At 37.1% G+C, this 27,156-nt stretch overlaps 2 protein-coding genes across 4 annotated transcripts in view; one reads left to right on the top strand and one right to left on the bottom strand.

Annotated features, from left to right (window-relative positions):
• Nucleotides 1-8,920, top strand: part of LOC100889197 (cAMP-responsive element modulator) — a 31,135-nt gene extending 22,215 nt beyond the window's left edge. For 2 of the 3 annotated variants that reach the window (XM_003725354.3, XM_011674107.2), the window contains 6 exons: nucleotides 76-158; nucleotides 1,064-1,200; nucleotides 4,222-4,377; nucleotides 5,474-5,636; nucleotides 6,976-7,121; nucleotides 8,024-8,920. In XM_003725354.3, coding sequence (XP_003725402.1) covers nucleotides 76-158; nucleotides 1,064-1,200; nucleotides 4,222-4,377; nucleotides 5,474-5,636; nucleotides 6,976-7,120 — 684 coding nt within the window. In that variant the 3' untranslated portion in view covers nucleotide 7,121; nucleotides 8,024-8,920. The remainder of the gene's footprint in view (nucleotides 1-75; nucleotides 159-1,063; nucleotides 1,201-4,221; nucleotides 4,378-5,473; nucleotides 5,637-6,975; nucleotides 7,122-8,023) is intronic. The other variant, XM_011674106.2, reaches the window with a different exon arrangement.
• A 6,006-nt stretch (nucleotides 8,921-14,926) lies between these two features.
• LOC585436 (tRNA wybutosine-synthesizing protein 4) lies at nucleotides 14,927-26,939 on the bottom strand. Its single transcript, XM_030990921.1, has 14 exons — nucleotides 26,520-26,939; nucleotides 25,647-25,850; nucleotides 25,101-25,299; nucleotides 24,355-24,508; nucleotides 23,404-23,470; nucleotides 22,896-22,927; nucleotides 22,288-22,378; nucleotides 21,673-21,780; nucleotides 19,486-19,570; nucleotides 18,534-18,845; nucleotides 17,465-17,787; nucleotides 16,787-17,004; nucleotides 16,116-16,248; nucleotides 14,927-15,338 (listed from the first exon to the last, which is right to left on the bottom strand). The coding sequence occupies exons 1-14, from the start codon at nucleotides 26,568-26,570 to the stop codon at nucleotides 15,168-15,170; spliced, it is 2,148 nt and encodes a 715-aa protein (XP_030846781.1). The 5' UTR covers nucleotides 26,571-26,939; the 3' UTR covers nucleotides 14,927-15,167.
• Between the last annotated feature and the right edge of the window lie 217 nt (nucleotides 26,940-27,156).

The following is a 27,156-nucleotide window of genomic DNA, read 5'->3' as shown; positions in this document are numbered from 1 at the left end:
CTGATATTGATGTGAGAGTTAACAAAATATTATGTTAGTAAAAAATGTTGTTGTCTTCTTGCTCCTATACTGTAGTTGGATGAAGACAGTCTGACTGTGGATGGTGAGGTTGAGAGAAAGAAAAGACAAGAGATCCTGTCACGAAGACCTTCCTACAGGTACGTATAATCATAACAAGGAAATAGCCCCCTCACCCCCACCTATGTTCCAGAGGGGGGGGGGGGGGGTACATGTACACACCAAGGACAAACAAAAAGGGAACATGCCTTTGCCCCTTCACCCATTTTCTTTTTTCTTGCTCACTTGTCAGAAGTTTTATCAACTTCTGCCTCCCCCCCCCCCCCCCTTCCTCACCGTGAATCCTTGATTGACCAAGTTCCAAGAGATTCTAGAAAATTGCAAAACAGTGGCAAGCAAAATTCACTTTTACACTATTAACAGATCCCAAAGTGCTCTTGTGAACAAGAGTATCTTTGCACTGTGCATCTTTGAAGCGCCTAAAATAGCTACATGTACAGTAGAACAATTACTTGGAATCACTAAGGTTATTGAAAACATAAAAACAATGCATGAAGCATTAAAAAAAGATGTTGTATTGCCCTTTGCAAACGACCCTAAAATCTTAAAATCTATGGTTAGAAAGTTAAAATTGAAAATTTGATTTCTAAAAGAAGTGTGATGAGCTGTAGTTAATTGTGACCTGACACAGACTACCGGTAGGTAAAACACACACAATGTGGTCAGAAATAATAGGACCAATGATAACTCGTCTTGAAAGAAAAGATATCAATGTAATTTTTGATAATAAGTAAGCTAAATTGCAGTTAATCATTGCTTGCTAGCTGGCACAGACTGTAAAAGAATACATACAATATTCTCAGAAATTGATTAAAAAATAATTACTCGGAAAGACGTCCTGCAAAAGAAAGAAAACAAAACGGTCTGAAACTAATTAAAAATTATTCTTTGGGAAAACATCCTGCAAAAGAAAAAAACAACAATAGAGTTTGAAACTGATTAGACAATTATCAAATTTGAACTTGTTTTCCTGGTGGTTTTGTAGGAGAATCTTGAATGACCTGTCGTCAGACGTACCAGGTGTGCCCAAGATAGAGGAAGAGCCACCAGGAAGTGATGAGTCGGAAGGCACTCAGAGTATCATCGTTTCAGGAGGAACAGCCATTCAAAATCTACCAACAGGTAAGTAAGATGGTGGTTCTAGAACACGCGCTCCAGGGGGTGTTTCACAAAGACTAAGATCGACTTAAGTTGGACTTAACTATGGCAGGCCGTTCATGCCACTGTTTGCTCTCATCATTTACTGGCATTTGTTTCTCAAGGGACGTACAAACCATGGTCACAAATCTATAGAATTTACATTTTTTGATAATTCATTATTGAAGGAAAAAATATCTGAAGATTACAATGGAGAGACCAATGGCGAGAGCAACCAGTGGCATGAATGGCCTGCCATAGTAAAGTCTAACTTAAAGTCGATCTTAGTCTTTTTGAAACACTCCCCAGGAGCGATTGCTAATAATAATAGTCACATTTGTATAGCGCTTTTACATTATAATTATCATTAATTGTCCCGGTCATTGGATTCATTAGCTCATCCCCACATGATAGTGCATACGCTCTGCTCCAATGGGAGTATTCCGGCCAGGCGCCATTTTACAAACTCACACATGCCAATTCAACCCTGTTAGCGTTGGGGGGGGGGGAGAACAGGGGGAGAGAAAGAAGGTGTGACAAAATGATAAAACCCTCACAACCGTGACTTAATCTTCCTCTTTTCTATTGATTAATGTAAAAAGATTTTGACGTATTTGTTTTCTTATCTGTGTTTTCGTAACTAATGTACACTGACTTTATATATGAATTTTTTGAATTGGTAAAAGGAAAGTTAAAGTCTCTACTTGTTTTTATAGCAAATGACTGAAACGTGAATGGAAAAGAAAAGTTTGGAGCGGATTTCATTTCAGGAGGAATAGTACACCATTATTTTGTACAGTTGTACATGTAAATAAATTTGAATTTATTTGATATAAAAGAAGATTTGGATTTCATGAAAACACATTGTTTTATCTTTTAACACTTGCTTGTAATAACGAGGTAAAAATCCTGAGTTTGTGGTGTGTCTAAAATAGGGATTGGTCCTCTCAGATTGAGTTCTCAGTTTTGTACATAATATGACAGCTTTTAGATATTCAGAAAAAAGAATCAGATCATATACAACACTTGACAAGTTCTGGAGAAAACAATTTTAGGCAACTGGGTTGACAACCTATAAGAGGAATGGATTAGGAGAGTCAAATAAAGAGTGTTAGGAACAAGTAATTGGTCAGAATTAGCAAGGGAGGGAGCAAAGAATCCAGCCCACGTTGGCAGCAGAGAAAAATTTGACATCGGCGCCGTCAGCCTGGGATCACGTGATTAGACCATGGCTCATCTCCTGGGATGTTTGTAACCTAAATCTAGGGGATAATATCGTTAGACCACCCTGCCGTTCATGCAACAAAAATACACTCTCTTAATCCACCCACCGCACATTTGCATTTCTACGTGGTATTAAGACGCTATCCACTGGTTCGTGAGTGGGTCTCCTGACGACCACGCTCGATGGCATGCTTCTTTTAATGCCGAGTTGATTCCACTTGGAGTATTATTTTCAATCCCTGTCCTTTAATCAGGCCGTGGTACACGTTTGTCTGCTGCATGACTTGGGAGAAAGAATTAAGAAGAGGAAACAATATATCCCCTTCATGTGTACCTTTAATTGTTTTCTTTATCCTTCCTCGATATTCTTTACATGTTCATCGTTTGTTTCGTCATCAGTCTGGTTAAAAACAGACCCTTTGTTTTGATGAAGTTAGAAGTACCTCATCTTATTTTCTTGGAAGAATTTCTTGACAATTTTGGGGCAAAAGTCTATTCTATGAATATGACATGGAAAAAGAAATCAAGAAATAAAAAAGAGGAAACAATATCCTTTGTTTTTTTCCTTATCCTTCCTCAATATTTTTTACATCTTCATCGTTTGTTTCGTCATCAGTCTGGGTAAAAACAGTCTCTGCTTTTTCATGAATTTAGAAGTATATACCTCATCTAAATGTTTTGGTTGAAATCCTTAAAAACTTGATAGCAAATTGCAGAGTCTGTTCCATGAATATGACATGGGAGAAGGAATCAAGATGAGGGGGGGGGGGAGGAAACAATATCCCCTACATGTTGTTTTCCTTATCTTTCCTCAATATCCTTTACATCTTCATCCTTTCTTTTGTCATCAGTCTGGTTAAAAACAGACCCTGTTTTTTCATGAAGTTAGGAGTACCTCGTCTAATTTTCTTGGAAAGATTTTTTTGGAAACTGAGGGGCAAATTGCAGATATTCCATGAAAGATTACTTGAGGTAGATCTTTTTAATGTCCTTCTTTAGAACTTCTCCTGAGGCAATGGGTGGTAAAGTCATTTCCTTTTAGGTTTTAAAAAAATATTTCCTATATAGAATTTTAATTTAAAGTTAATGTTGTGCGTAAGGTATGTAAATTTGAAGTTGATCTGATAATTGGAATCTGAACTCTACATCACTTTTAATGTGTTTATAAATTTAGATCTTTCTTTTCTTTTCTTTCTTTTTTCTTCTTTTCTTTTCTTTCTTTTTTTTTTTTTTTTTTTGTCTTCATTTTTATGCCTATGCCACCACAGAGGCATAGAAAATAAAAAAAAGTCTTATGGTTCTCAGTCTATCCTGCTTTTTGTTAACATGACAACTTGCAAATCATTGAACAGATTTTAACCAAACTTAATTGAAGTATGTATGAGTATGCAAGGATGAACTAATCAGATTTTTGGTAGAAGATGTCAAAAATTCACATAGTCATTAAAGTGTTTTAAAAAATATCCCAGAAATTATCTTGTTACCATTATTGATGCACTTTAAATCATATGTTGTCCATTTGTCCACATATGATTTTTATAGTGTTTCATCTCATTGAACAAAAAACATCATAGTTTTCTCACTAGATTTATAAGTTCCTCAAACTATGTTAAATACACCCTTTCATGGTTACAAGAGTGCGCATGCGCCGACATGGGCGCCATTTTAAATAACAAGTAAACAAGTTGTTTATTCGTAATTTAAAATGGCGGCCTTAAAGGGTGTATCCAGATGTGTAGTCCAAATTCAATATTTTCTTCCCTCTTTCCTGTGATTTTCAAGGGGCAGCCACCATCCAGATTGCCAACCCTGGGCTAGATGGTGTCCAAGGCATTCAGACGCTGACCATGACCAGTGCTGGAGGGTCAGGCATCGTCCAGTCCATCCAGACCCAAGACGGTCAGCAGTTCTTTGTGCCAGCTTCAACGGGTGAGTACCGTGAGTACACAGAGCAAGCTTTATCTTACTTCTTCATATGCCATATTTTTGTATTTATCATTGGATATATATTATTATTATTAAAGGCATTGTTTAACAATGTTTCCAGTTTTACAAACCTGAGATGCATGGTTTTGAAATTTTAAATTTCAATCATAAATATCTTGATAATCAGACAGGCAATCAGCTTTTATTAAGCACGTAATGGGATCCCTGACTGACCTAAAGGTTATTAATTATGATTGCAGCATGAGAAAAATCCATGATTTTGTTAAGAATCTGAGACAAAGATACCCTAGATACCGTATCCCTTTAAGGATTTGGCATGAGGCGAAAAGCGAACTGAATCACTAGCTGTAACCATCGGATCTCTCCTCCCAGTATAACTGATTGGGGGGGGGGGGGGGTGTGTGCAGATGGACCACTACACTGGGGATTCTCCCTACTCTTATACAGATACTGCAGTAGGTTCTTAATTAATGAGCAAAAATGGTGAATCTCCTGTTCACAGGGCTTCCATTTAACATCCTATACTAGGGACAGTGTGTTTTCCACTTAACATGGTCTACTTCTATTAAATGGGGGAGGGGCATGTTTAACACACAACGCAGGCTTCAGTCATCCACTTAGGTTTGATTCAAACCCATGATCTTTGGTTCGACAGGCAGGCGGTTTACCGACTGAGCCAACTTGTTTTCTAAACATAACCAAAGGCTTCAAGATTTATCACTCTTTTTGATTCAAGATTAATCTATACTCAAGATTATTAAAAGGGTTGTCATGAAACTAATCAAGACCAGAGATGGGTAATATTGCAAAACCTTTTAAAACCCCACTGTCCTGCTTGTAGCTACTTGCTCCCTCTATATTGAAAACTTCTTCAATCGGTGCCTGTTGGTCCCCCATGATCCTCTTTTTCTGATGTTAGTTGAGAGCTGAGTTAATGAGATAGCCAACCTGTCAGTGACCTGGCTGGGTGGTCTAATCCCTTCTGGCCCAGTAGAGCTGACGGTCTTTCAATGGTTGTGTATGAGGATAAATAGAATGTTAGGCATGAGCTTCACCTTCAATTATTGTTTCACCTGTATTTTCTCAGCTGTGAACATCGCCCGTCTTGGAGAGGTACAAGCCTACCAGATCAGACCGGCCACATCGTTACCCCAGGGCGTGGTCATGGCGGCACCCTCGGGCCTCCAACAGCAGCACGTCATGGTAGAAGAAGCCGGAAGGAAACGGGAACTCAGACTAATGAAGAACAGGTCAGTTCATTGAAACGTAATGCTGTAGCTCGCAACCCCAGGTCCTGATATGTTCTAGGTGGCTAGCTTCTTGAAAACATACTGGGTTAGGAACTAAGTTAAATACATAGTTCTGACATCTGACATAATTGTCTGTTCTGTTTCCTTAGAGGGTTTCAGTTTGACATTACAAAAAGGAAACATGTAGCTCATTATGAAATGAAACATGTTGACATTCAAATAATTTTTGAAAAGTACACTTCCTGGGTAATAAAAAAAACAAAGTATGAATTTCTCAAACTATTTTCTTGCACAATCTGTTCCTGAGTTGACATTGTTTGTGTCATTGAAGGCTTGTTCAGATATGTTGTGGTATAACGCTGCAAAATGAAAACACCCGCTTTTTATGTGTAAATGAATTGCAACTGCGTCCTACAAAGTAATTGCACGTATTCACTGAGCTCTGTGTTATAAGATACAGAAATGTGAAGCATATTACACTTTACGTTGTCATTATAAAAAAAAATGCTGGGGTTTTGCCGCATCATATCTGAACTAGCCTTTAGACTGGTAAATGCAGACTTGCCAACCGTTCTGTTTCTAACGGATCTGTTTTGTTTTTGAAGTTTTTAGAGCCATGAAAAAATGAACTTTCTGATTTGTGGGGAATTATACAATGTAGTATAAATACCAGTTGGCTTTCCATAGTTTTGATACGATGAGTGCCGGAAGGATTGTATTGCGCAAGATGCGTGCTTGTTGCGTGCCACGCTGATCTCTATTTGCTGCGTGTAATAATGAGCCCGCGTGTGCGTGGAGTGCCCATAGAGTGCCATGCACAATCCCTCAGTCATAGGCACCGTACAGAGTGCACGCCTCGCGCTAGCACTATCGCTCATGATCACCGTATGACTCCGGCCGTATATGCGAGATACTTATTTCCCGTGCAGTACACAGTGCAGTCGCAGCGTACGGTACATAATTTGTGATGTGCGTTCCGTTTTCTGAATTTCAAATGTTGGCAAGTATGTAAATGGTGTATCTGTCTGCACCACAAAGTTTTATTGATACGAGGGTTTACTCCAGTCCACCTCTGAACTGCTCTTGATACAGTGAAACCTGTCTATAAAGACCACCCAGGGGAGACAAGAAAAGTGGTCTTTATAGGCAGGTGGTCTTTATGTAAAGGTGCCTATAGTACATAGAAACCATTTTCAAGGGACACCAAAAAAGTGGTCTTTGTGGACAGGTGGTCACTAAAGCAGGTTTGACTGCACCATACTTACCCCAGTACCTCCAAAACTTAGCCATGAACACAAAATGTTTTTACCTCTTGTTTTCTTTTGTTTTGTGACCATAGGGAAGCAGCCAAAGAGTGCCGGCGGAAGAAGAAGGAATACATCAAGTGTCTTGAGAACAGAGTGGCAGTCTTAGAGAACCAGAACAAGACATTAATAGAGGAACTCAAGTCACTCAAAGAGTTATACTGTCACAAATCTGATTAAGGTAAGCAAGGGAGAGAGGACTGCGCTACAAATGTTAATGTAGACTAGGGGAGTGTTTCACAAAGACTAAGATGGACTTTAAGTTGAACTTAACTATGGCAGGCCATTCATGCCACTGTTAGCTCTCACCGTTTACTGGCATTGGCCTCTCAAGGGACGTACAAATCCTGATCACAAATATACAGATTTCATATTTTTTGATAATTTATTATTAAAGGAAAAAATATCATCTAAAGATCAAAATGGTTAGAGCAATTAATGGCCTGAATGGCCTGTCATAGCTAAGTCCAACTTGAAGTCGATCTTAGTCTTTGTGAAACACCCCCCATATACATTACACTAAATTTCCTGTAAAACAGTATGAAAGAATCAAAACTGTAATGGTGAGAAAGCTACATGTAGAGGGGGAGAAGTAGTTCATGCAGAGACCCGGTCATTAGTAACTTATGTACAAACCAAATTTCACGGAAGTGTGTTGACTTGTCTTCCCACAAGATGCATCATAACAAACTCGTAGAGTGCATATTTATTGTATGTAATCCAAAGTCATAATAATTCTTGATTGAAATACATAGAAAAGGATGCGCAAGCACTCTTACCTAGGTTCTGGGCATGGGGTGTTGTGTTCAGGGGCGGTGATTTCTTTTCATGAGGAATGAGGGAGGAGTGACGTAATGAGCAAAAACTTTTTTTTTTTAGGGGGGGGGGAGATAAAAATCTGAATCATCACCGCTCTTACATGTTACATGCAGGCCCCGCGGAACTTTTTTCAAAGATGTGAGATGTGGAATAACATAAGAAGGGCATATTTAGATATTGAAGATTTACTGTTTAACAAATGTTTGTGTACAGTATCCACACGCTTATGATATCCCTATTCCTCCCTCTTTAATCTCCCAATAGGTTCACCATGCATCGTGATGGGGGTTATTTTTGACGAATGCGAAGTGCCACAAGGAGCTGCAAGATTCCGGAGTACTCTACGTGCACTTACATCTTGACTCGAGAAGATTCAAGATAGCGGAGAGTTTTGTTGACTGGAAAGGAAAATCACTGGCAATGTTTCACGCGACGAGGAAAAACAATCACGTCATCTTGACAGCATTCATGCCCAGCTGCCTGCCTCATGCGTTCATTTGCACTTCGCTCATTGCACAGCCGTGTCACCGCGATGTCTTGGTGGAGGCAAAAGAAGAAAGACTTGTGAAATGATCAATGAAATGCCGAAAGATTTGATTTTACTGTATATATGTATTTTTTTTTCTTTTTACTTGTAAAGGAAAAAAAGGACGTCCAATGGATCATTTTCATGCACCTCGATGGAAGAGCACTTTTTATAAAAGTCTAAAACTATTGTTGAGAAGTGTATCTGGTATATATTGTCAGAGTGTCTATATTTTCATACTTGATTAAATGAATAAGGAGAAAGGTACACCATTTTATTAATTGTATGAGAGATGGTGTTTTGAAAGTTTGGCCATTGTTGCTGTTGTTCAAATTTGAATTTTAAACATCGTAACCAGTTGAAAGTTCAGTCAAATTCATTTGAAACTGCTGAAAAGGCAGGCTAAGTTCGAAGCAATGGGAGTACATGGCGTAATATTTATTGAGTTTGCTTACCGGTAACTCAGTAATGATTGCATTTAATAGTTTGGTTCTTTGGTAGAAAAAAAAAAGTGTTTTTTGCACTTTACTTTATAGGAAAGACTTACATTTACCCAAATCCTTATCCGATTTGGTTGGGACCAGGGTTAATGTAAAAAAAAAAAGTGAACACCCCCCCCCCCCCCTTAAATGAAATGAATAAAAAAGAAACAACTGAACTATAGTGTACATAATAGCATAGTGTTTAATATAAAATTAATCATACTTGCTGTCATACAGCACACTTTTTTATCTTTACTTTTTTGATAATTTGACCCAAATTTGCATCACATTAACTATGGTTGGTTTCTGTCCTTCGACTAAACATGCTTATTCTTTTTTGTCCTTACTTACTTACAAACTATCAAATCATTTAAACTGTCAAGACGCCAAGTTGTCAAATACACTCCAAAAATTTCCTTTCAATAATTGTATTTTTTCACCATACATTAACAACCGTTTTATACACGCAAAGCCATCATCTCCAATGGTGTCTTCTTCTCCAGGCTGCACCAAGTACCAAGTTATATGGACTTGAACATGTGTAGATTTTAAATGGCTTCTATACGTATTACAGGTACACCTAAATAGATCTGCCTGTGTGGTTTCTACGGACCTATCTAGAAGCTAATTCTCTCGAGAAGCCACAGAAGGGTGATGTCTAATAGGTATATGTCAGTATGTGGATATAGTCCAAATGGGAAAGCCCCTCAATTTTTTTGAATGGTAATGCTAAAAGACATTGATATTCATTTACTGTTTTCTTGCCATCACATGCATATTATTTATCACTGTTACAGTCTGTAACTAGTCTGAAACTTCTCTTTTTTTATGTGATACATGCGTATTGATTTGGAAGATGAAAGTTTCCCCATAATACTTTGGCAGTTTTCATCAAGATGCCCAAGAAAGACAGGAAGCAAGCATTTCCAAAAATTAAACTTATAAACATCATTATTGAATGAGACCATGATACGACTAGACACATTTTTCTACCTTAAATATTCATATCATCCATGCACATTTCACTGGCATGAGCAAATACAAATTAACTTTTTCATTGACAAGTCGACCTTGCCTGTGTAGTGAATCTGTATATTGATTGCACTATAAAAGAGGCTTGATGTTGACTACTTTTCAAGCAAATTTGTGCCTTTTCTGAGCAAAGAATTAACCTGTATTTCAAAAGGAAAGAGAGGCTTAATACACTGAATAGAATCGTACATGTAAGGATATTATGCTCTTTTAGCACTGTGTACATCTAGTGTTTATTAACTTTGAAGTAGTCATGTAGCAACCAAGTTTTGTTTATACATCTTTTGTTGAGATAAACAAGAAGTAGTTTTTGATACATACATGTCATGAGTTGTTTTTTGGGGGGGAATTTTTATTCATTACAGTACCGTACATATATGAAAGGTCATGATATCCTGCTTTTTAGTCCCCAGCCCCCCCCCCCCCCTGTTCTTTTTCTCCAAGCAACAGGGTAACATTAATTTTGATACTAAATTTGTATCTTACCAGCAAGCGTAATATTGGAGAACTGTATTTCAAGATGAATGGATAATATATGCATACAGATACAATTTATTTGTACAATTGATATATTTATACCTTTTTCTTGACAGAGAATGGTTTTAATTGCAGACCCATTCAAATACAAAGTCAGTTAAGTAAAAAATTGACTGTTAAGCCAGTTAGAAATTAATTATTTAACGAATGACTACATGCGTGTATGAACTCAATTTTGAAAGTTGTAATTGTTGTCAAACTCGCAAGTTAAGACTATTGTCCGATGATTTAGTTGTGAAGTTTGCTCTCTAATAGAGCAAGACTATCAGATCGGTTGGAGCATAGAATGATGGCATTTTGGCTCTGGTATTTGTCAATGACAGTAGAATTTAAAGGCCGTCTGTACTAGTTTGGCTAGGAGGGATTAGACCACTCAGAGAAGTCACTGACCGGTGGCTATCTCATCAACTCAGCTCTCAATTAACATACGAAAAAGAGGATCATGGGGGACCAATGGTCACCGATTAGGCATCGTTTCTATATAGAGGGAGCAAGTAGCTAAAAGTAGTACAGTGGGGCTTTAAAGCGTGACTGAGCTGATGATTGTTCTGCCCTAGCATACTGTTTATTGCATAGTGCCATCTTATGTTCAACTTGCCAACAGCGCAGCTAGGGAAGTGGCGAGTTATGGGAGCATTTACCTACAGCTCCTGAGATGGATGTAGAGGGGATTTTGTGGTAGAGCTCCTAGTATTAGTACAGGCTTTTGCGCAAATTTGATGGAATACATAAGCATTTTTTTTTTCTTCAAAAAACATCAATTGTTTGTTTTTGTGTACATGATATATACTGGGCTGCCTTGAAGTCAATATTTTTGAAAGAAGACTGGTTCTTGTTCCAGTTTCTCTCATTTACTGTTGTACATATTTCATATCCTTTTGTGATGAGAAACTGCGAGACCGGTGCTTGCTGGGCAAGTGACAAAAAGAAGTTTAGAATCGACATTGGTCTTTCAAGATGAAAGGCAAATAGTTTGATCGAGAGGCAGAACTGGTATTGTCCAGGTGCATATTTTAAATGTTATCAAACTTGTTAATTAAGATTATATGAGCTTTTTGAAATATGCTCAAATGGGTATTTTTTTTCTGGTGTTTTCCACTGACATGTATATCTGCAGAACTGAGTATTACTTTGTTACTTCTATTTTGAACTATTTGTGATCTGTGTTGACTGTTCAACCTAAATGTGTATGTTATAAGTTATATAATATAGTGAATTCCAAACTTTGAACATTTTAAATGTATAATTGACTTCAAAGATTTAATGACAAAATTTTGCCAGTATATTCCCTTGTCGGTTTTGAATTTTGATTCTTTCCTCGTTAAACAAGGATGTTGCTCCGTTGTATATATATATCATTTTTTTGAAAAGCCTTTGTCTTGTACAGTAGAATTAACAACTATCAGATTGATTCTGTTGAACCTTTTCTCATTAATTTGATTGCATCACAGTGGAATAGTGGTGTTCCATCGACAATCGTAAACATGTACATGAACACGTTTTCTGATCAAATGTTTATTTACTTTCACCACTACTAAACGCTTGTTCCTACGTCGCAGTAAACCTTTGCAGGTTTTTGTTTTTGTTTAAATGTTTGTGAATGGTAAGTGTTGATACCACAAAAAAATAATAACAAAGGTCCTATGCATACTTCTTTATCTGTATGCTACGAGGTAGAGAAACGATCATTGAAACGCTATACAGTAGCCACCATCACTACCCCTACTGAAAGGGGGAAAAAGATGCTGCAGTTTACTACATTTTGTGAACGAGCCTTAAATGGGATGTCGGTATCACTTTCACAATTGCAATTTCGCATAATCACTGTCGTCGGTTAAGTGCAGTCAAAATACAATTTGTCAATTCTGTCTTGTGATTTTAGCTCTCGACCTCACTAACAAGTTAATGTGTGATAGGTATTTACATGTAGCTTGTAAAACTGTGGCGAGTTGTGATGTGTACCTGTACGTTCAAGCGTGCGGCAACCATGTTTTCACTACAGTTGGATAGCCTTTGTGTATTTGCACAATTTTTACATTTGAAGTTGTTGCAAACTTTTTTTACATACTGAAGAGAAGTTATTAATTTTTTTTGTCTGTTGTCACTTTGAATTGTTTTTAAATGATAGATGAATAACAATGGTTGTTTCGTTAAACTTTTAAAGCCATCGTATACATTGAGAGACAAGTTAATTACCATAACGAATCCTCACACGCACCTTTGCAAAGTGTTTATTCCAGGATATTTAATTGACTATGACAAATTACACCTCAAGTTTAAAGGCAAGTTTTCAGAATATTAACTCTAGTTTTCACCAGCTTCATTTGTATTTTATTAATGGAAAGGCCAAAACTTACGACACATGCATAATGTAGTTTCTCTATCCCCCGCCCCCTCTTCTCTCTCTCTCTCCCTCCTCCTCTTCTCTCTCTCTCTCTCCCTCCCTTCTCTTTCTCTCCCTCTCTTTCCTTCTCCCTCTGTTCACAATCTACTCTTCTTTCTCTCTCGTGATTAATTCCTTTCTTTGTTGTGTTCTCACCCTTTTCTTTTCTTTTTTAAACTTTGTATTTCATTGTTAATGAAAACACCCAGAAAATGTTAATGTCATTTATGATTTTGTTCCAAAGTACTGGTGTCTATTTTTAAATCATATGTTGTACACAGTGTTTAAAAAGATGATTTGATATAAGGAAGCAAACATGAAGTTTATCAAGGAGTTGTAAATGTCAGATTCAACAATTCCACTAAAATTGGGAAGGTGCGATGGCTCAGTGGTAGAGCAGTTGCCTCATAACCTGGAGATCCTGGGTTCCAAACGAAGTTGATGCACTGTTGCCCTTTGGTAAGGCATTGATCCTCATTACCAAGTCCCTAGGATAGGACCTAAAGTCATCGGTCCCCTGGTAGCTTATTTAAAACCATACACATGCTCTCTAGCTACTGGTATATTCCATTGTCATAGGCTTAATACAGCAACTTCTGGTCCCCACAGGGAAAGGCCTAATTGGATCAAAATAATCGCGTGGCATTGATTAAACGCAACTTCTAGGATTATTGTATGACCATAATACCTCAATTACACCACCGAGGCTTGACACCAAACTGAAAAAAAACAGACCAAAAATTATCATTACATTTCCCGCAACGGCTAGAAATCGGTCAGTTTGGCAGTGTGAATGGGGTACAAGTCCAGAGGGGCGTTTCACAAAACTTGTCATCAGTGACAAATAATAGTTTTTGTTATAAGCTACCGAAATCCTTGCTTCTGATTGGTTATCAGCAGATTTGTCACTGATTTTCTCATTTGTCATTGAAAAAAGGCTTTGTGAAACGGGTCCCTGATATCCATACATAGAAACGTATCAAAAAGTTTGCTTCCTTCTAATGAACCATGGCAGTACATATGCTAATGACAGAAGAAGAAAATCAACAATTTGAGCTTAATTCAATGTATTTGTATTTCTCTGTGATTTTGTTGTCTATATTTGTCTGAATTGAAATTGTAGACATAATGTTCTGGATTTTTAATTTTGTTTCTACAAAAGTGTCTTGAAATACTTTGTCTCAATTGTCACTTGCAATTTGCTATTGTACATGTGCATGTATATTGTATATATGGCATGCTTTCCATTAAATTGGAATATTTCAACAACAGAAACTTTTGTCTCTTGATTTCTTGTGTGAAGTGTATTGAGAAGATATGTATTGCACAGTGGTGATAAAAGTTGAAGGGTCAAAGTCAAAGAGTTCTCTCTTTTCTTTTTCTTACGTTTTTTTTGTAAACCCTTGATGGCGGATCACAACCTTCAAAAACTTTACTCTGAAACCGAAGCATCTTTGAAGAAATGCAGAATTTCCAAGGATTTTTCAGTCAAGAATATTTTGTGTTATAGTGGACTTTGAACTTCGGTAATGACAAGAATTGACAGAATTAAATCGAACCTAGACTCAATATTCAAGACGATATATACATCTGCTTCAAATTTTTGTAGAAAAAGAATGATTTATTGATAAAAATGCAATCTCATCTTTGTTAACACAGTATTCACTTGTATTCATCAAATATAGAGGTCCAACAAAGATAATATAATTTCATCAATTCTCTCTGTAAAATACATGCATTATTCAAAAGGTTGAGTACATATTAAATTTCAAATAGACAACATGTTCGCTCAAAGCACATATTTTCACATTCTCGATGGCAAGTTCGTATTTTGAAGGGAATGTATACAAGACCTTCAATTGGCTGATTTGGTGTTCGTACAATTCTCCACAAATCAATAAAAAACATTGAAACAACGACTTTGTCACCTACAACATATCAAAAACTCCATTGCACTTTGAGACTAAATGTACATCTATCTTCCAGACTGCTTCAGTTGTCATTTCAAGCTTCATTGTCCTAAAAAATGAGCCAGCTCCTATAAACGCTTAATGCTATCTAAACACAACTAGACAGTGCCCTCTACGACCATCCAATTACACTTTGTGTAATATCCAATACACCAGTTTACGGTTACAACAGTGCGCATGCGCAGACATGGGCGCCATTTTAATTTACGAGTAAACAAACCATTGACCTCTAGAGGTCAGTGGTTTACGCGTAAAATAGCGCCCATACAAGGATGATGTGAGCGCACAGCGCAGGCAGTGACGCAACAATACATGCGCATCTGAAAACATCGATGACACTGCCTGCGTTGTGCGCTCACATCATATTTGCATCACATCATATAAACCACTGACCTCTAGAGGTCAATGGTTTGTTTACTCGTAAATTAAAATGGCGCCAATAACCGTAAACTGGTGTATTCCCAGTGTTCTTGAAATACTATCTGGACACATTCTGAAGTGCGCCCTCTACGACGACTGGTGTTTCATTAAGATGGGTGCCAAACGAAAAGCAGTTTCCTCCCCCTCCGATCACTAGGACGCCCTCTTTGTCAGGTAGCCAATGGCTGGTGTGGTTGTGAAGCATCAGTGGGATTTCTGGAGACGATGCCTACATTGAGATGGTAAACACATCGGTAAATAAAGGATTTTTGTTTAATTTTATCAATGGACAGGTCCTCAGAATATGGTGATTACAAGCTATTTTTCATATACATGTATGACCCTTTGAACTTTGAACTTACGACTCTAAAATCTAATCAGTTCATTGGCTCTGCAAAGTACATATATGTTCTGAGTTTGATAGTAACCCATCCGTCAGTATTGACAATGCATTCACAAGATAGTTTTGCATAAATAATGAGCCCCATGACCTTTGAACTTTGACCTCAGGACCCCAAAATCTAATCAGTTCATTTGCTCTGCAAGATACGATTCAAGTTTGGTGGTAATCCAAGATAACACGATCACAAGTTATTTTTGCATACACAATGAGCCCTTTGTAGCAGAGGCATAAAAAAAAGATGAGAAGTACAGAATGAAATGTCAGGAGCATCAAATGTTTTAAACAGGGATGCCAGTTAGAATTGATCAAGGTCCTGAAAATCACCTAGAATGAGCTATTTTGTACACAAAAAGCCTAAACTATGGTCTTAAAATAACTTGCCAGGGCCTGAATTCATACTTTTCAATGCCGCCTGAAAACTGGCATCCTTGTTTAAATTTCTATAATGTTGGGGCCTTCATTGCGAGCAGCTACCCTTTTCACCCTTACTTCCAATACATTTACATGTCTAACGATCGTCTGCTACAAGGTGTATTTTCAGGCAGTTTACCATTTGATTACAAACAAGGTTCAAATCTCAATGAATAATGTATTTACCGGTACCTTTAAATTGATTTCCTGAAGAGCACACGTCGCAAGATGGATGAGGGTGAGTGAGGGCGGGGTATCGCTGGCTGGTTGGATCCCACCCAGAAGCAAGAGCTGGTCTTCAACTATGTGAGCTGTATGAGAATACCTGTAAGAAAAAAAACATTGATTTAAAGAGTTTTATTATAGTTTTCAGGTTAAATTTCAAATAGGACATGATGGTGTACTGAGCTCTTGAATTTGATCATCCTCCTGAAATATCAATAAAATAGAGAGTCAGAGCAATAACTTTGTTCCTACTTTAGTCTAAAATTCAGAATTTCATAACATACGCGTGTATACATGCGTTCATTCCCAACTGTCATATGAATAACAACCTCAAACTGTAGTACAGAGCATGATCAAGCTATTCAGTCAGAAAAGGACCTGATCAGATACAAATTGTCATTATGTATGGCATACGATCCATATGACTGGGCCCTAAATGGTATCTGATTGATTATGGCTCTTTGTCTGAAACAATCTTCAAATATCACACACTTTTAATTTTCATACTTGAATATTGGTCAAGACTAATGTCAGATATAATTTACATTTTCAAGGTTCATCCCTATAAATCCTATTGCAATTATTTTCCAGTCCATTCTTTAATTCAGGTTGCAATCTATGCAGTGGTCATTACTAACCTTGGTTTGAATGGCGGTATGGTTTCTATGAGGGTGCTTGACTTGGATTGCATGTTCAGGATTGCTATTGAGTTGAGGGGTGTGGTATCGCCCCCTATACCACCAGCTATCACAATGGAGGTGTCCCCCCAGGGCGTGGCAGAGTGGGAATGTCTCGCCTCCATTACCGGTCCTTCAAAATTAAGCTGTTTGACAAGCACAAGCCACATTACAGTAATCTTTTACTTATACAAAAAAAATAATGGTATTTCATTCATTCTATGGCATAATTTTCATTTACTTCATCCTAAAACATTCAAAAACTCATTTGGAGGAGGAATAAAGCACACTTTACAAAAGTTCAGCAAATTACAATATTCCTGAGCCTGCAAGACTAAAAAAATTGATTATTCAAATAACCGTAATATGGAAACGACCAAGTTCCTGTTAAATAATTTTGATGCCATCATGTTATCATATTTTCAAGGTGTAAAAAAACAAATGAAAAGAGAATACTGGTAGGTGGATTATTCAGAAATACAAAAATTGCACATTTAATTCACCAATATAGGTAGGAAGACATCAGTCTGCAAAAGCCTGAAGCAATCAGCATAAATTTTTAAAAGAGATCACTTTCATTATCTGTTTTCAACATACTGAACATAAGGCTCTGTTTTGTGCGTATCATGAAATGCTTGCCTTTTGCCATGACATCTTCTCGACATCCAACAGCCAGCTATCCCCTAGGGGGCGGCCCTCTACACCCCTCCCTCCGGACACCAGGATAGCCTCCCTGTCCTCCACAGTCACTGCTGTGGCTGTATGTCTCCACCTGGGTGACAGCACATCATCTCCTTCATGCATGCATGCACTGTGTAGACGGTATGATGACGGTCGGTGGTTGGAATCCAGGAGAGTGAGGATGTGCGAGGACATGCATGGTTTGGCAGGGGAGGTACGGCCACCGAAGATGAAGAATCTACCGGAAGACAGGACAGTCATGGAGTGGTGGAGCCTGGGACCTGATAAAATAAACAATCCTTTTTGGATTAGATACATCATTTGTAGGCCTAATCATTTGTAGAGCTGTCATGGCCTGGTGGATACATCATCACTATGGATAACATACATGTATGGTTTGTGGTTCGAGTCCCACTATGGCACTGATGTCCTTTGGCAAGACATTAATATTAATCTCCATTTGCCACTCTCCACCCATTTGATCTAAATGGGTACCTGGTAGAGAGAAATTCCTCGAACTCCTTTTCATTCTAAGAGAACATGTGGTGAACTTTTATTTATCCCCAGGAGAATAACCCCTTGGAAAATCTCCCATTACACTGTAAGTAATTCCAGTCAACAGAGGTATAAACGTGTTGTCACCTTGTGGTAATTTTGCCGTTAGGAGGGATGGACCAGGGAGCGGAGAACACATCCTGTTGCTAGGGATGCTAGGGAGCACTGGTAGTGGGGTGCTGTTAAAAAGGCATCCCCTAATGGCAGGACCTCGAGCATTCTCTTGGTTGGGATATATTTAAATATAAATAAATGTACCGGTAGCTTTAATGTAATACAGTCAAACCTGTCTACAGCGACCGCCCAAGGGAAACACAATAAGTGGTCTTGGTAGACAGGTTCCTTTAGTACATGTTTCAATGAGAAACCATTTTCAAGGGAAACAAAAAATGTGCTTGTTGTAGACAGGTGGTCACTAAAGCAGGTTTGACTGTATAATGAATTGATCAAATGATTAGCAAAAAATTCTCACCTAACTTATCAGACCCCTCTGCAGCATCCAGCTCTACGATGTTACCAAGATCGAGATTTACCATCTGTACCTTTTCCATCCTCCCATGACAACCCTCTGAATCTCCAAATCCACCCGTGATAAGGACACTGTTTGTGTTTGGAACCAGTACACTAGCATGTGAAAACAGCCTCATCCAGGTAGCTGAGCCTGCTGTGGACTGGAGGGGGAGGGGTTTCACGGCAGGAGATGGAACAAGGTCTGATCCAGGATTATCTTCAGACTTGGAAGGTGTCAATGGTAGATCTGGAATTGAAATACATGTCGCTGGAAATTAACACACACTGAAGTACATACACCCTTCATGATTAACTATCATGTTTTTAAAAATACATACTCTGCAAATAAATGCAAACATGTCAGATGATCAGATATGTAAGGGGACATGCTTACAAACACACACAGACATATACATGTAAGCTCTCTCTTCTCACTATGAACATGACGGACAAAGAAAGCGGACAAAATATACAGTTCCTCAGTTATGGGAATCGTACTTGGAGAGAAAAGTGCTATGATTTATTCTGGACTTAATGTTTACCCTGTAGTAGATTGGTGTTCCAAGCAGTGAAATAACAAGAAACCCACAAAAACTTACTTTGATAAAATCACAACTCTCATTTGCACAAAGTGACCTGCGTGTGTTAAGCACATGGTGTTGGGCCTACTTACGCTGATTTCCTTATTTTTCTATGCTCATTATGCAATCGCTATACATTTTCTACCAAACTTATTTGATACATGTCATTTATTTGTAATCTTGAACATTCAGTGTAAGTTTTGTTGGATTCTGTGAGAATTTATTTTCTATATTTCCAAGAACTCAAGTTTATCTTTAAATATGGATTGTGAATTAGCTAATGTATGATCTCAAACCATGTGATAGGAATAGGACCTTCAAATGCTAACTTACCAGGAAAGAGGCTTGCCTTGAATTCAGCACATCTACCGTTGAATGCAGCAACTAGGATATAGTGAACACATATCAGATGTAATTCCTGTCAAAATAAATCAAGACAATGAGAAGTGCATAAATATGAAGGAAATTATTTACAGATACATCCTGTATAGATCTTACTTCTTTTCTCACTGAATGTCAATTTAGCCATTCATATATCGCACAAATATATAGATCTTGTCTTGTTTTTTCACTGAATGTCAATCTAGCAATTTGTAGAAATACGTAACACATAATTATACAGTATCATTGAATGCAGCAATTAGGATATAGTGAACACATTTCAGATGCAATTCCTGTAAAAAAAAACAAGGGAAACGCTCTCGGCGGTCTCGCCTGCATTTTGCAATTCGATATGATGACAAACTGAGGTTGGAACATTATGCATAGGCAGGGTGGCCCATTAGCAGGCCCCCCAAAATGAAATCCTCTAAATATAATCACATTTTGAAGTGAATATTGCCTAAGAATCATCAGAAGAATTATTTACTATTAAATGTACCACGATCAATAACTTGAATGAAATATATGAACAAATTAATAAAAAAAATTATTAATTCTCATATTAAGTTGTGAAAACATAATCCAAGTCTACTGACCTTTGACCTTGTGACCTGGAATTTGTGTCATATGATTTGTGATACTTGATAACCCTTGGGTACAAGTTTCATGGCAATTTTGAAAATATGCTAAAAAATTCAAAAATCTTGATGTTGATGCCACAACAAAGTCTAAGTTTGTTGACCTAAAATGACCTTTGACCTTAACTTAGTGACCTGAAATACTACTCACATGATTGGGGATACTTGATAACCCTATAGTCCAAATTTCATTGACTAAGAACTTAAACTTTCAAAATTATATCAAAAATTCAAAAACTCAACCTTAGGTTATGTTTTCGATGATGATGCCACAACATAGTCCAAGTCTGTTGACCTGAAATGACCTTTGACCTTGACTTTGTGACCTGAAATTCTACTCACATGATTGGGGATACTTGATAACCCTATATTCCAAGTTTCATTGACTAAGAACTTATACTTTCAAAATTATATCAAAAATTCAAAAACTTAACCTTAGGTTAAGTTTTTGATGTTGACGCCGCCGCCGCCGCCGCCGCCGTCACCGGAAAAGCGGCGCCTATGTCTCGCTTTTTTGCTACGCAGGCGAGACAAAAATGGAGACAATGGGAATTCCATAAATTTACAGAGTTATATAGATCTTATCTTTTTTCCCCTGAAAGTCAATTTAGCAATTCATATAAATATAGCACATATGCAGTATCATTGAATGCAGCAACTAGGATATAGTGAACACATTTCAGATGCCATTCCTGTCAAACATCAAGACGATAAGATTTCAATAAATATTAATGAAATCATTTACAAATATTGTAGATCTTATCTTTTATCACTAAATGTCAATCTAGCAATTTGTAGAAATATATTAGCACATATTCAGTATCATTGAATGCAGCAACTATTAAGATTTAGTGAATATATTTGAGATGTCGTCAAATATCATGAAAATGAAAAATCTGAAGTTTGAAAAAATTATATACTTTTTTATCTTTTTAACCAATACAATTACACTACTTCCTAAAAAAAAATACAGGAGATCTTTAACACCTTCGATCCATTCTCAATTATGTCTCATCCTAGACTTTCTCTTATTATACTCAGAAAAATTCATGTAGGCCTATTTAGTTTGATAAAGAGTAAGACAAAAAAAGGAAGTATTGAAGAGATTACATATCCTGTGTCAGAGAGTGTATTCAAACGTTAATAACTCACAGATATACCACAGTGGAACCTCTAAAATTACAAGCTCCTAGGGAGTTGGGACCATGGAAATCTTTTTATATGAGGGTAAAAAAAACAGAAGAATATATACATGTAGAGTTGGGACCAGCAAAATCACCTTGTTATAACAGATACCCCGTTATATAAGAGTTCTTTATACCGAGTTTTCACTGTATAGCATCAGTACTCTTTGAAACTACTTTTCTGTGTAGTTTAAAAAATTTATTTATTTATACTGTAACTAAAGTCCATGAATATCACATTATTTCCTGAGTTAACAGGTACAATGTTGACCAACATAAATCTTATTAACTTCATTCTTAAGTAATATGAATCTCACCTCAAACTCATCAAACAGCTCAATACCTTCCACTCTTCTTCTCTCTACCTCAGAGATCACTTGTGTGTAGTACTCATGCATGTTAACTGCACCAGATGACAGCCAACCCTTTATGAAAGATAAATGAAAGATTTGATAATTTCATTATTATCATCTAACCAGCACAATTTTGTAGTACAACAAATGCTCCTGCAACAATCACTTCGCAGTAATTTCCTACACTAATAGGAATTTTCACTTCAACCTTTGACCCAACACTATACCTAATTGAAAACCCAATTGCAATACTTACCCTATCCCAGAGAAATTGTCGCCAATGCAAATGACAGATCACTGTATCATTCATACTTTAGCAAATGACCTTTAAAATACCCGAACATCCATCCCATCCCTTAACCTCAACGTGACCTTTAACCTAGTTATTCCAAAATCTAATCCAATTGTCTTCCTATAGTGATACATACTATCATCAATTTGGAAGTTCATATCTCAAGTGGTTCTTGAGATCTCGCGTTAACAAGAAAGCGGGGCGGACAACCCAAACATAATGCTCCCCCTTCCATTTTACATATTACATAGAATGTTCTACAGCACAATATACAATTGAGATTGTACCTGTTCTATAAACCTGGCACAATGCTTCTGCTTGCTGGAGTATTTCTGGATAGCATTTAGCGGTGAGTTGAGCTTCTTGAAATGTTTCTGCCTGCAAATTAAATTACAAAAATAAACATGTAACAATTATAGTTGAATAAGTTTCAATAAGTCATATCATGATCAGAAAAATGTTGAAATGTTATGCATCAATCTCTATTTGTGTATGAATTTGTAGGTTTCAATGAATTTCTGCAAAGGCTAAACACTTTTCATTTAGTGGTTATAACTCAATCCAAATCATATGATTGCTCATACAGTGTACTTCACTAAGGTAGCTCAAAAGGCATAATATTCAGTGACTTTTGTTGATCAAAGGTTCTTTTTTTTACATCTCTAAATTAAATTTTTGCTAACTTTTAGCCTCATCAAGATTGTGTATGCATTTACAAGCTCTGTATTCTAACCATGTGATTCTCCCTCTGTGTGATAAAATAATGATTTTCAATAGTTATGCATTTTGCATTCCAGATCCTTCTTATTTCATACCACTACATTTCGCTAAGCTATTATAATGTCAGTGACTCAGTGAATTGTTGTATGTACTAAGAATTAAAATTCAAACTTACATAACAATTCCAAAGGCATCATCTGGAAGAACCTACAAAATGACAGAGAACAAGAAAATAAAGAATTTCAAAGTGGTTGTAAAAGATAGCAGTAATCTGGATCTATTTAACACTTACCTTATACATCCATCAATGTTTCTAAGCACTTTACAAAAATATTGCTACATCAATCACCAGATTAAGGTTTTTTTGCATACAATGTGCAAATATTCTTCACTCCTGGGGAACAATCCCACAGTTTTCTTGTATACTTTTCCTACTCCTCCCTCCCTCATTTACCTTCCAATTTCTGCTTCACATTTTCTTTACTAGGACGAGTATTTTCTGTTATTACAACTTTTTTCAATTAAACTGAAGCCCTTGAATTGAGGGTGGGATGAAATGTATTGAACGTGCAGACAAGTTTGTGGAAGGAAAAGCATCATTTGTCACAGAGATTAAAAAAAGACTTCTCAAAATAATGAATCTGTATATCAGTATAAAAAAACATGAAGTCGAATCAACTTACTTGTTCATATGAAACAAACTGACCATTTGGAAAGGTCTTTGCAGCCCAATTTATTAGAGCATCCGAACTGCACAAAAAGATTTATCAAGAAAGGAGAATTGGTGATTTCAAGCAAAATTAAACAAGTCTGTCACAAAAGCACACAGATACACATTAAGCATTTAAAATTCACAAAATTTCACATTTTTATTGCGCTTTACAAATGAATATATTATTATTATATCATAAATGGCATAAATACATTTTTATGTCTGATAAACAAATTTAGACTTTGGGGCCTAAATAAAGTACAATACTGACAAAGAAGTAACATCCAAATTCAATTTTATCTATTAACCATTTCACCCTGAGCACAAGAAAGTTTGGTAGAAAGGTACTGCATCCCCTTTGCAAGCCAAAATAATTAGTTGTCAAATGGCATTTATGCATAAGAAAATACTGTTCAAGATCACCCCTCCAAAGAAAAGAACTAGACACTTACATTTTTGTGGAATAATTAGGCATTCAATTCCAAAAGCAATTTTAGTCAAATAAAAATAATGTGTCTTGTTTGTAAACACAGGGTAGCCTCATCAGAAGTTGTCCAAAGGCATACAGAAGAAAATACTGTTCAAGATCTCCCCTCAAAAGAAAGGAACTAACTTACATTTTTGTGGAATAATCAAGCATTGGATTCCAAAAGCAATTTTAGTTTTATAATAATAATATGTCTTGTTTACCCAGGGTAGCCTCATCAGTAGTTGTCAATTGGCATATATACAGAAGAAAATATTGATCAAGATCTTCCCTCCAAATAAAGGAACTAAACAATTACACTTTTCTTGAAAAATCAAGCACTGGATTCAAAAAGCAACTTTGGACATGTCACATAAGTTTTTGCAAATTCTAACAACCTGTGGTATCTTGGTTTCTGACTAATAGGCCTATTGGAGACTGACTTGACAAACGTACCTGTCAGTATCGATGTATGTAATAACACATTCGGAGAGGAGCAAGGTGGGCACTACTAAGTCAACGCCAATGTCTTTGAAGACACTCTGCAAGGCATCCAGTTGCTTGAGGTCCACTCCAACAAGATGGTACTTCTCTGATGATATACAAACACCTAAATTACAAACAGGAGAAGCAGATGTATAATAAGTAGTATTCATAAGGCATGATTAAATGCAAGAAAGGGCAATATGGTTCTGCATGGAATGATTGCTAATCCGTTGAAGATAGGAGACATTTAATATCACCATAAGAAACAGAGTGACTTGTATTGTCTTAATTTTTAAACCCACTGTTGATTTATAACAGAATAAATGTAAAACTTTCTGAGGTGATTCACCAAATAAGCAAAAAATAATGATTTAGTGGATCAGGTTTGTGTCTACATACAATAATTTAGTTCAACCTTCCTGTGGTGTACATGTTTTTTTAGTGCAGGGTCCTGTACCAAAGAGATGCGATTAATTTGGTTCAATCTCAAATCTTTATAAGACGGGGCACAGGTATCTTTGGGCGATGTAGCCAAGTATGGCTCTCATCTCTAAACCATCATTGTTAAACCAAGAATGTTAACTTTTCTCACCAAATGAATCCTGGTGTGAGTCATCATGAAAGACTGGAATCAGAAGTAGATCACTGAGCCCACTCTTGAAATAAACTCAAACCCTTTATTGCATTATCAAATAAAGAATGTTAACCTTTCTCACCAAATGAATCTTCGTGTGCTTCATCGTGATAGACTGGATTCAGGAGTAGATCGCTGAGCTCGGTCTTTTTCCTGATCAATGCAGCCTTTCTCTTTACCAGCTGAGGGAAATCAACTTCATAGAAAGCAGTGTGGTCCAACGAGCCACTGGCCTGCAGTCTGAAGTAGGTGGAGTCAAACCCAGCACCCAGTGATATTATCTGTAAAACATTTATAAGGAAAGCATGTAGTTTCCAGTAGAGAGAGAGAGAGGAGGGGTTATTAGACCAAAAGCTTTAGTCTCTTATATCAACAGTTGTTCTGCTGAGATTACATCTGGCTCCTCTGAACGCTTCTATAACAAATGTCAGTTTTTATTAAAGAATAACCCATACCAGATGATTATTTCTGTCTAGGGTTTTATTTGCAGTAAGGGCAAACATAAGAGAAACCCAATGAGAATGAAAATGAAATATTTCCTTTGTTTTCTACACTTAAACTAAACAGAAGAGTCAAACTCTGTACAGTACTACAGGACCAAAAGAGTGTCATCAGCTAGCTCACTGACCTGGTTCTTAGAATCTCCAAACTTCTTGAGGAATGCCTTCAGGATATCATCAATGGCTCTAGCCCTGACGAAGTAACCTCTGTTGATCAGAGGGGATCTCCTAGAAGTCTTAGACACAAAATGACGAAGGTACGCGTCTTGGAAGTATCCCATCATAGCTACAGAACATTTGCTCACGATGCTGCTGTCGTTGGTCCCCTGTACCTGTAAAGCATGTGAACAGAGTGATCGACAGACTCATTTTCATGATGACAGGATCTAAAAAGAAAAGACCCTCCTAATCAGACATTATGAAAGAATGGCAATTTATTAATTTTGTGTGCTGATACAAATGGGAAATTTTCCCACACTAAATGTACGCATGTCATACTCACATCACTGATTCAGCCAATTTGAAAAGCCCATAGGCATAGGTACATGATATTGATCTAGTGCAACTTTCAAAAATTAATGACTTTCTTAATCTTATTTTTTGTGATTGCATTCAAAGTTTCACCAGTTTGCTAATTCTTATATTTCGCTTTTTAGAAATTAGATTTAAAGTAGGTCTAGTTGTTTATTAATTGGTTGGATTGTCTTGAATGTCTTCATAATTCTGAACTTCTGAAGGACAAATATCTATTCCAAGCTTCTGTTGAGTAATTACTATTATTTTGTTTTCATTTTAAATTATTTTAATCTTATTAGATCTAGAGTCTAGGTCTAGACTTTATGTATTATAATAGACTAGATCTATATTCTTACATTGAATTTGAACTTGACTCAATCATAAATCAATGTCTTTTAAAGTTGATCATGAATCAATTCAATTCTTTAATTTAGGAGTGTATTGTATAGCTCCTATTTACAAAGTAAAATAAAATGCCTCCTCACCGCAATATCGTTTTGAACTGCAGTTCCACGATGAATTCTCTTCCCTTTCATGTTTGAAGACTGATGCCAGGACTAGGATCTATATCTCTCACACTAGTCTCAGGCCGACGAGGCGGGGAGGTTCAGGGAAGGCTGAAGTCTCAGATCCACTCAGCTCAGCGAGCCTCTCGTCAATCACAGACAGACCGAGCCGAGGTGCCCAAGGCTGAGCGTTGAGTTTATCTTTGCAATGACTTCCAAATGTTATCCTTAATGCTGAAAAATTCCGCAGATCTACTATTTAGCACGAGAGGAAATTGCAATCGGACATAGACTCTAGATAGAGTAGCCTATATAGACGGGGAATGGTGGTGCAACGTTGCTGCGCGCGCGGTAACAGGATAGCTCCCTATGTACAGATATCAGACGGCCAGGCGAGGCGTCGGCCGCCACGCTCGTCGGCCTGGATTATCGTTTGTGACACATGCTCCATGGACTGAGCGCATGTATTCTGAGCTGAAGGGGTTGCATATTGTGTGAATTTGATGGTTAAATGATGGTATTGATTAAATTTCATTCCAAGTTGAATAAATATTTGAGTATAGAAATATATTTCGAACAAAATAGGACTGTAATGTAGGGAAAGTAGATCAATATT

The sequence above is a fragment of the Strongylocentrotus purpuratus genome, unplaced genomic scaffold (genome assembly GCF_000002235.5).
Source record: "Strongylocentrotus purpuratus isolate Spur 01 unplaced genomic scaffold, Spur_5.0 spur5_scaffold_19, whole genome shotgun sequence".
Classification (NCBI taxonomy): domain Eukaryota; kingdom Metazoa; phylum Echinodermata; class Echinoidea; order Camarodonta; family Strongylocentrotidae; genus Strongylocentrotus; species Strongylocentrotus purpuratus.
This window is presented reverse-complemented; position numbering and strand designations above follow the sequence as displayed.

Coding starts and splice junctions, on each gene's coding strand:
- LOC585436 (XM_030990921.1), bottom strand. CDS start 26,570: ATGAAAGGGAAGAGAATTCATCGTGGAACTGCAGTTCAAAACGATATT. Junction 25,300..25,646: donor TTGGAGATTCTAAGAACCAG/GTCAGTGAGCTA, acceptor AATGTTTTACAG/ATAATATCACTGGGTGCTGG. Junction 17,005..17,464: donor AGAAGATGTCATGGCAAAAG/GCAAGCATTTCA, acceptor TATAAGTAAAAG/ATTACTGTAATGTGGCTTGT.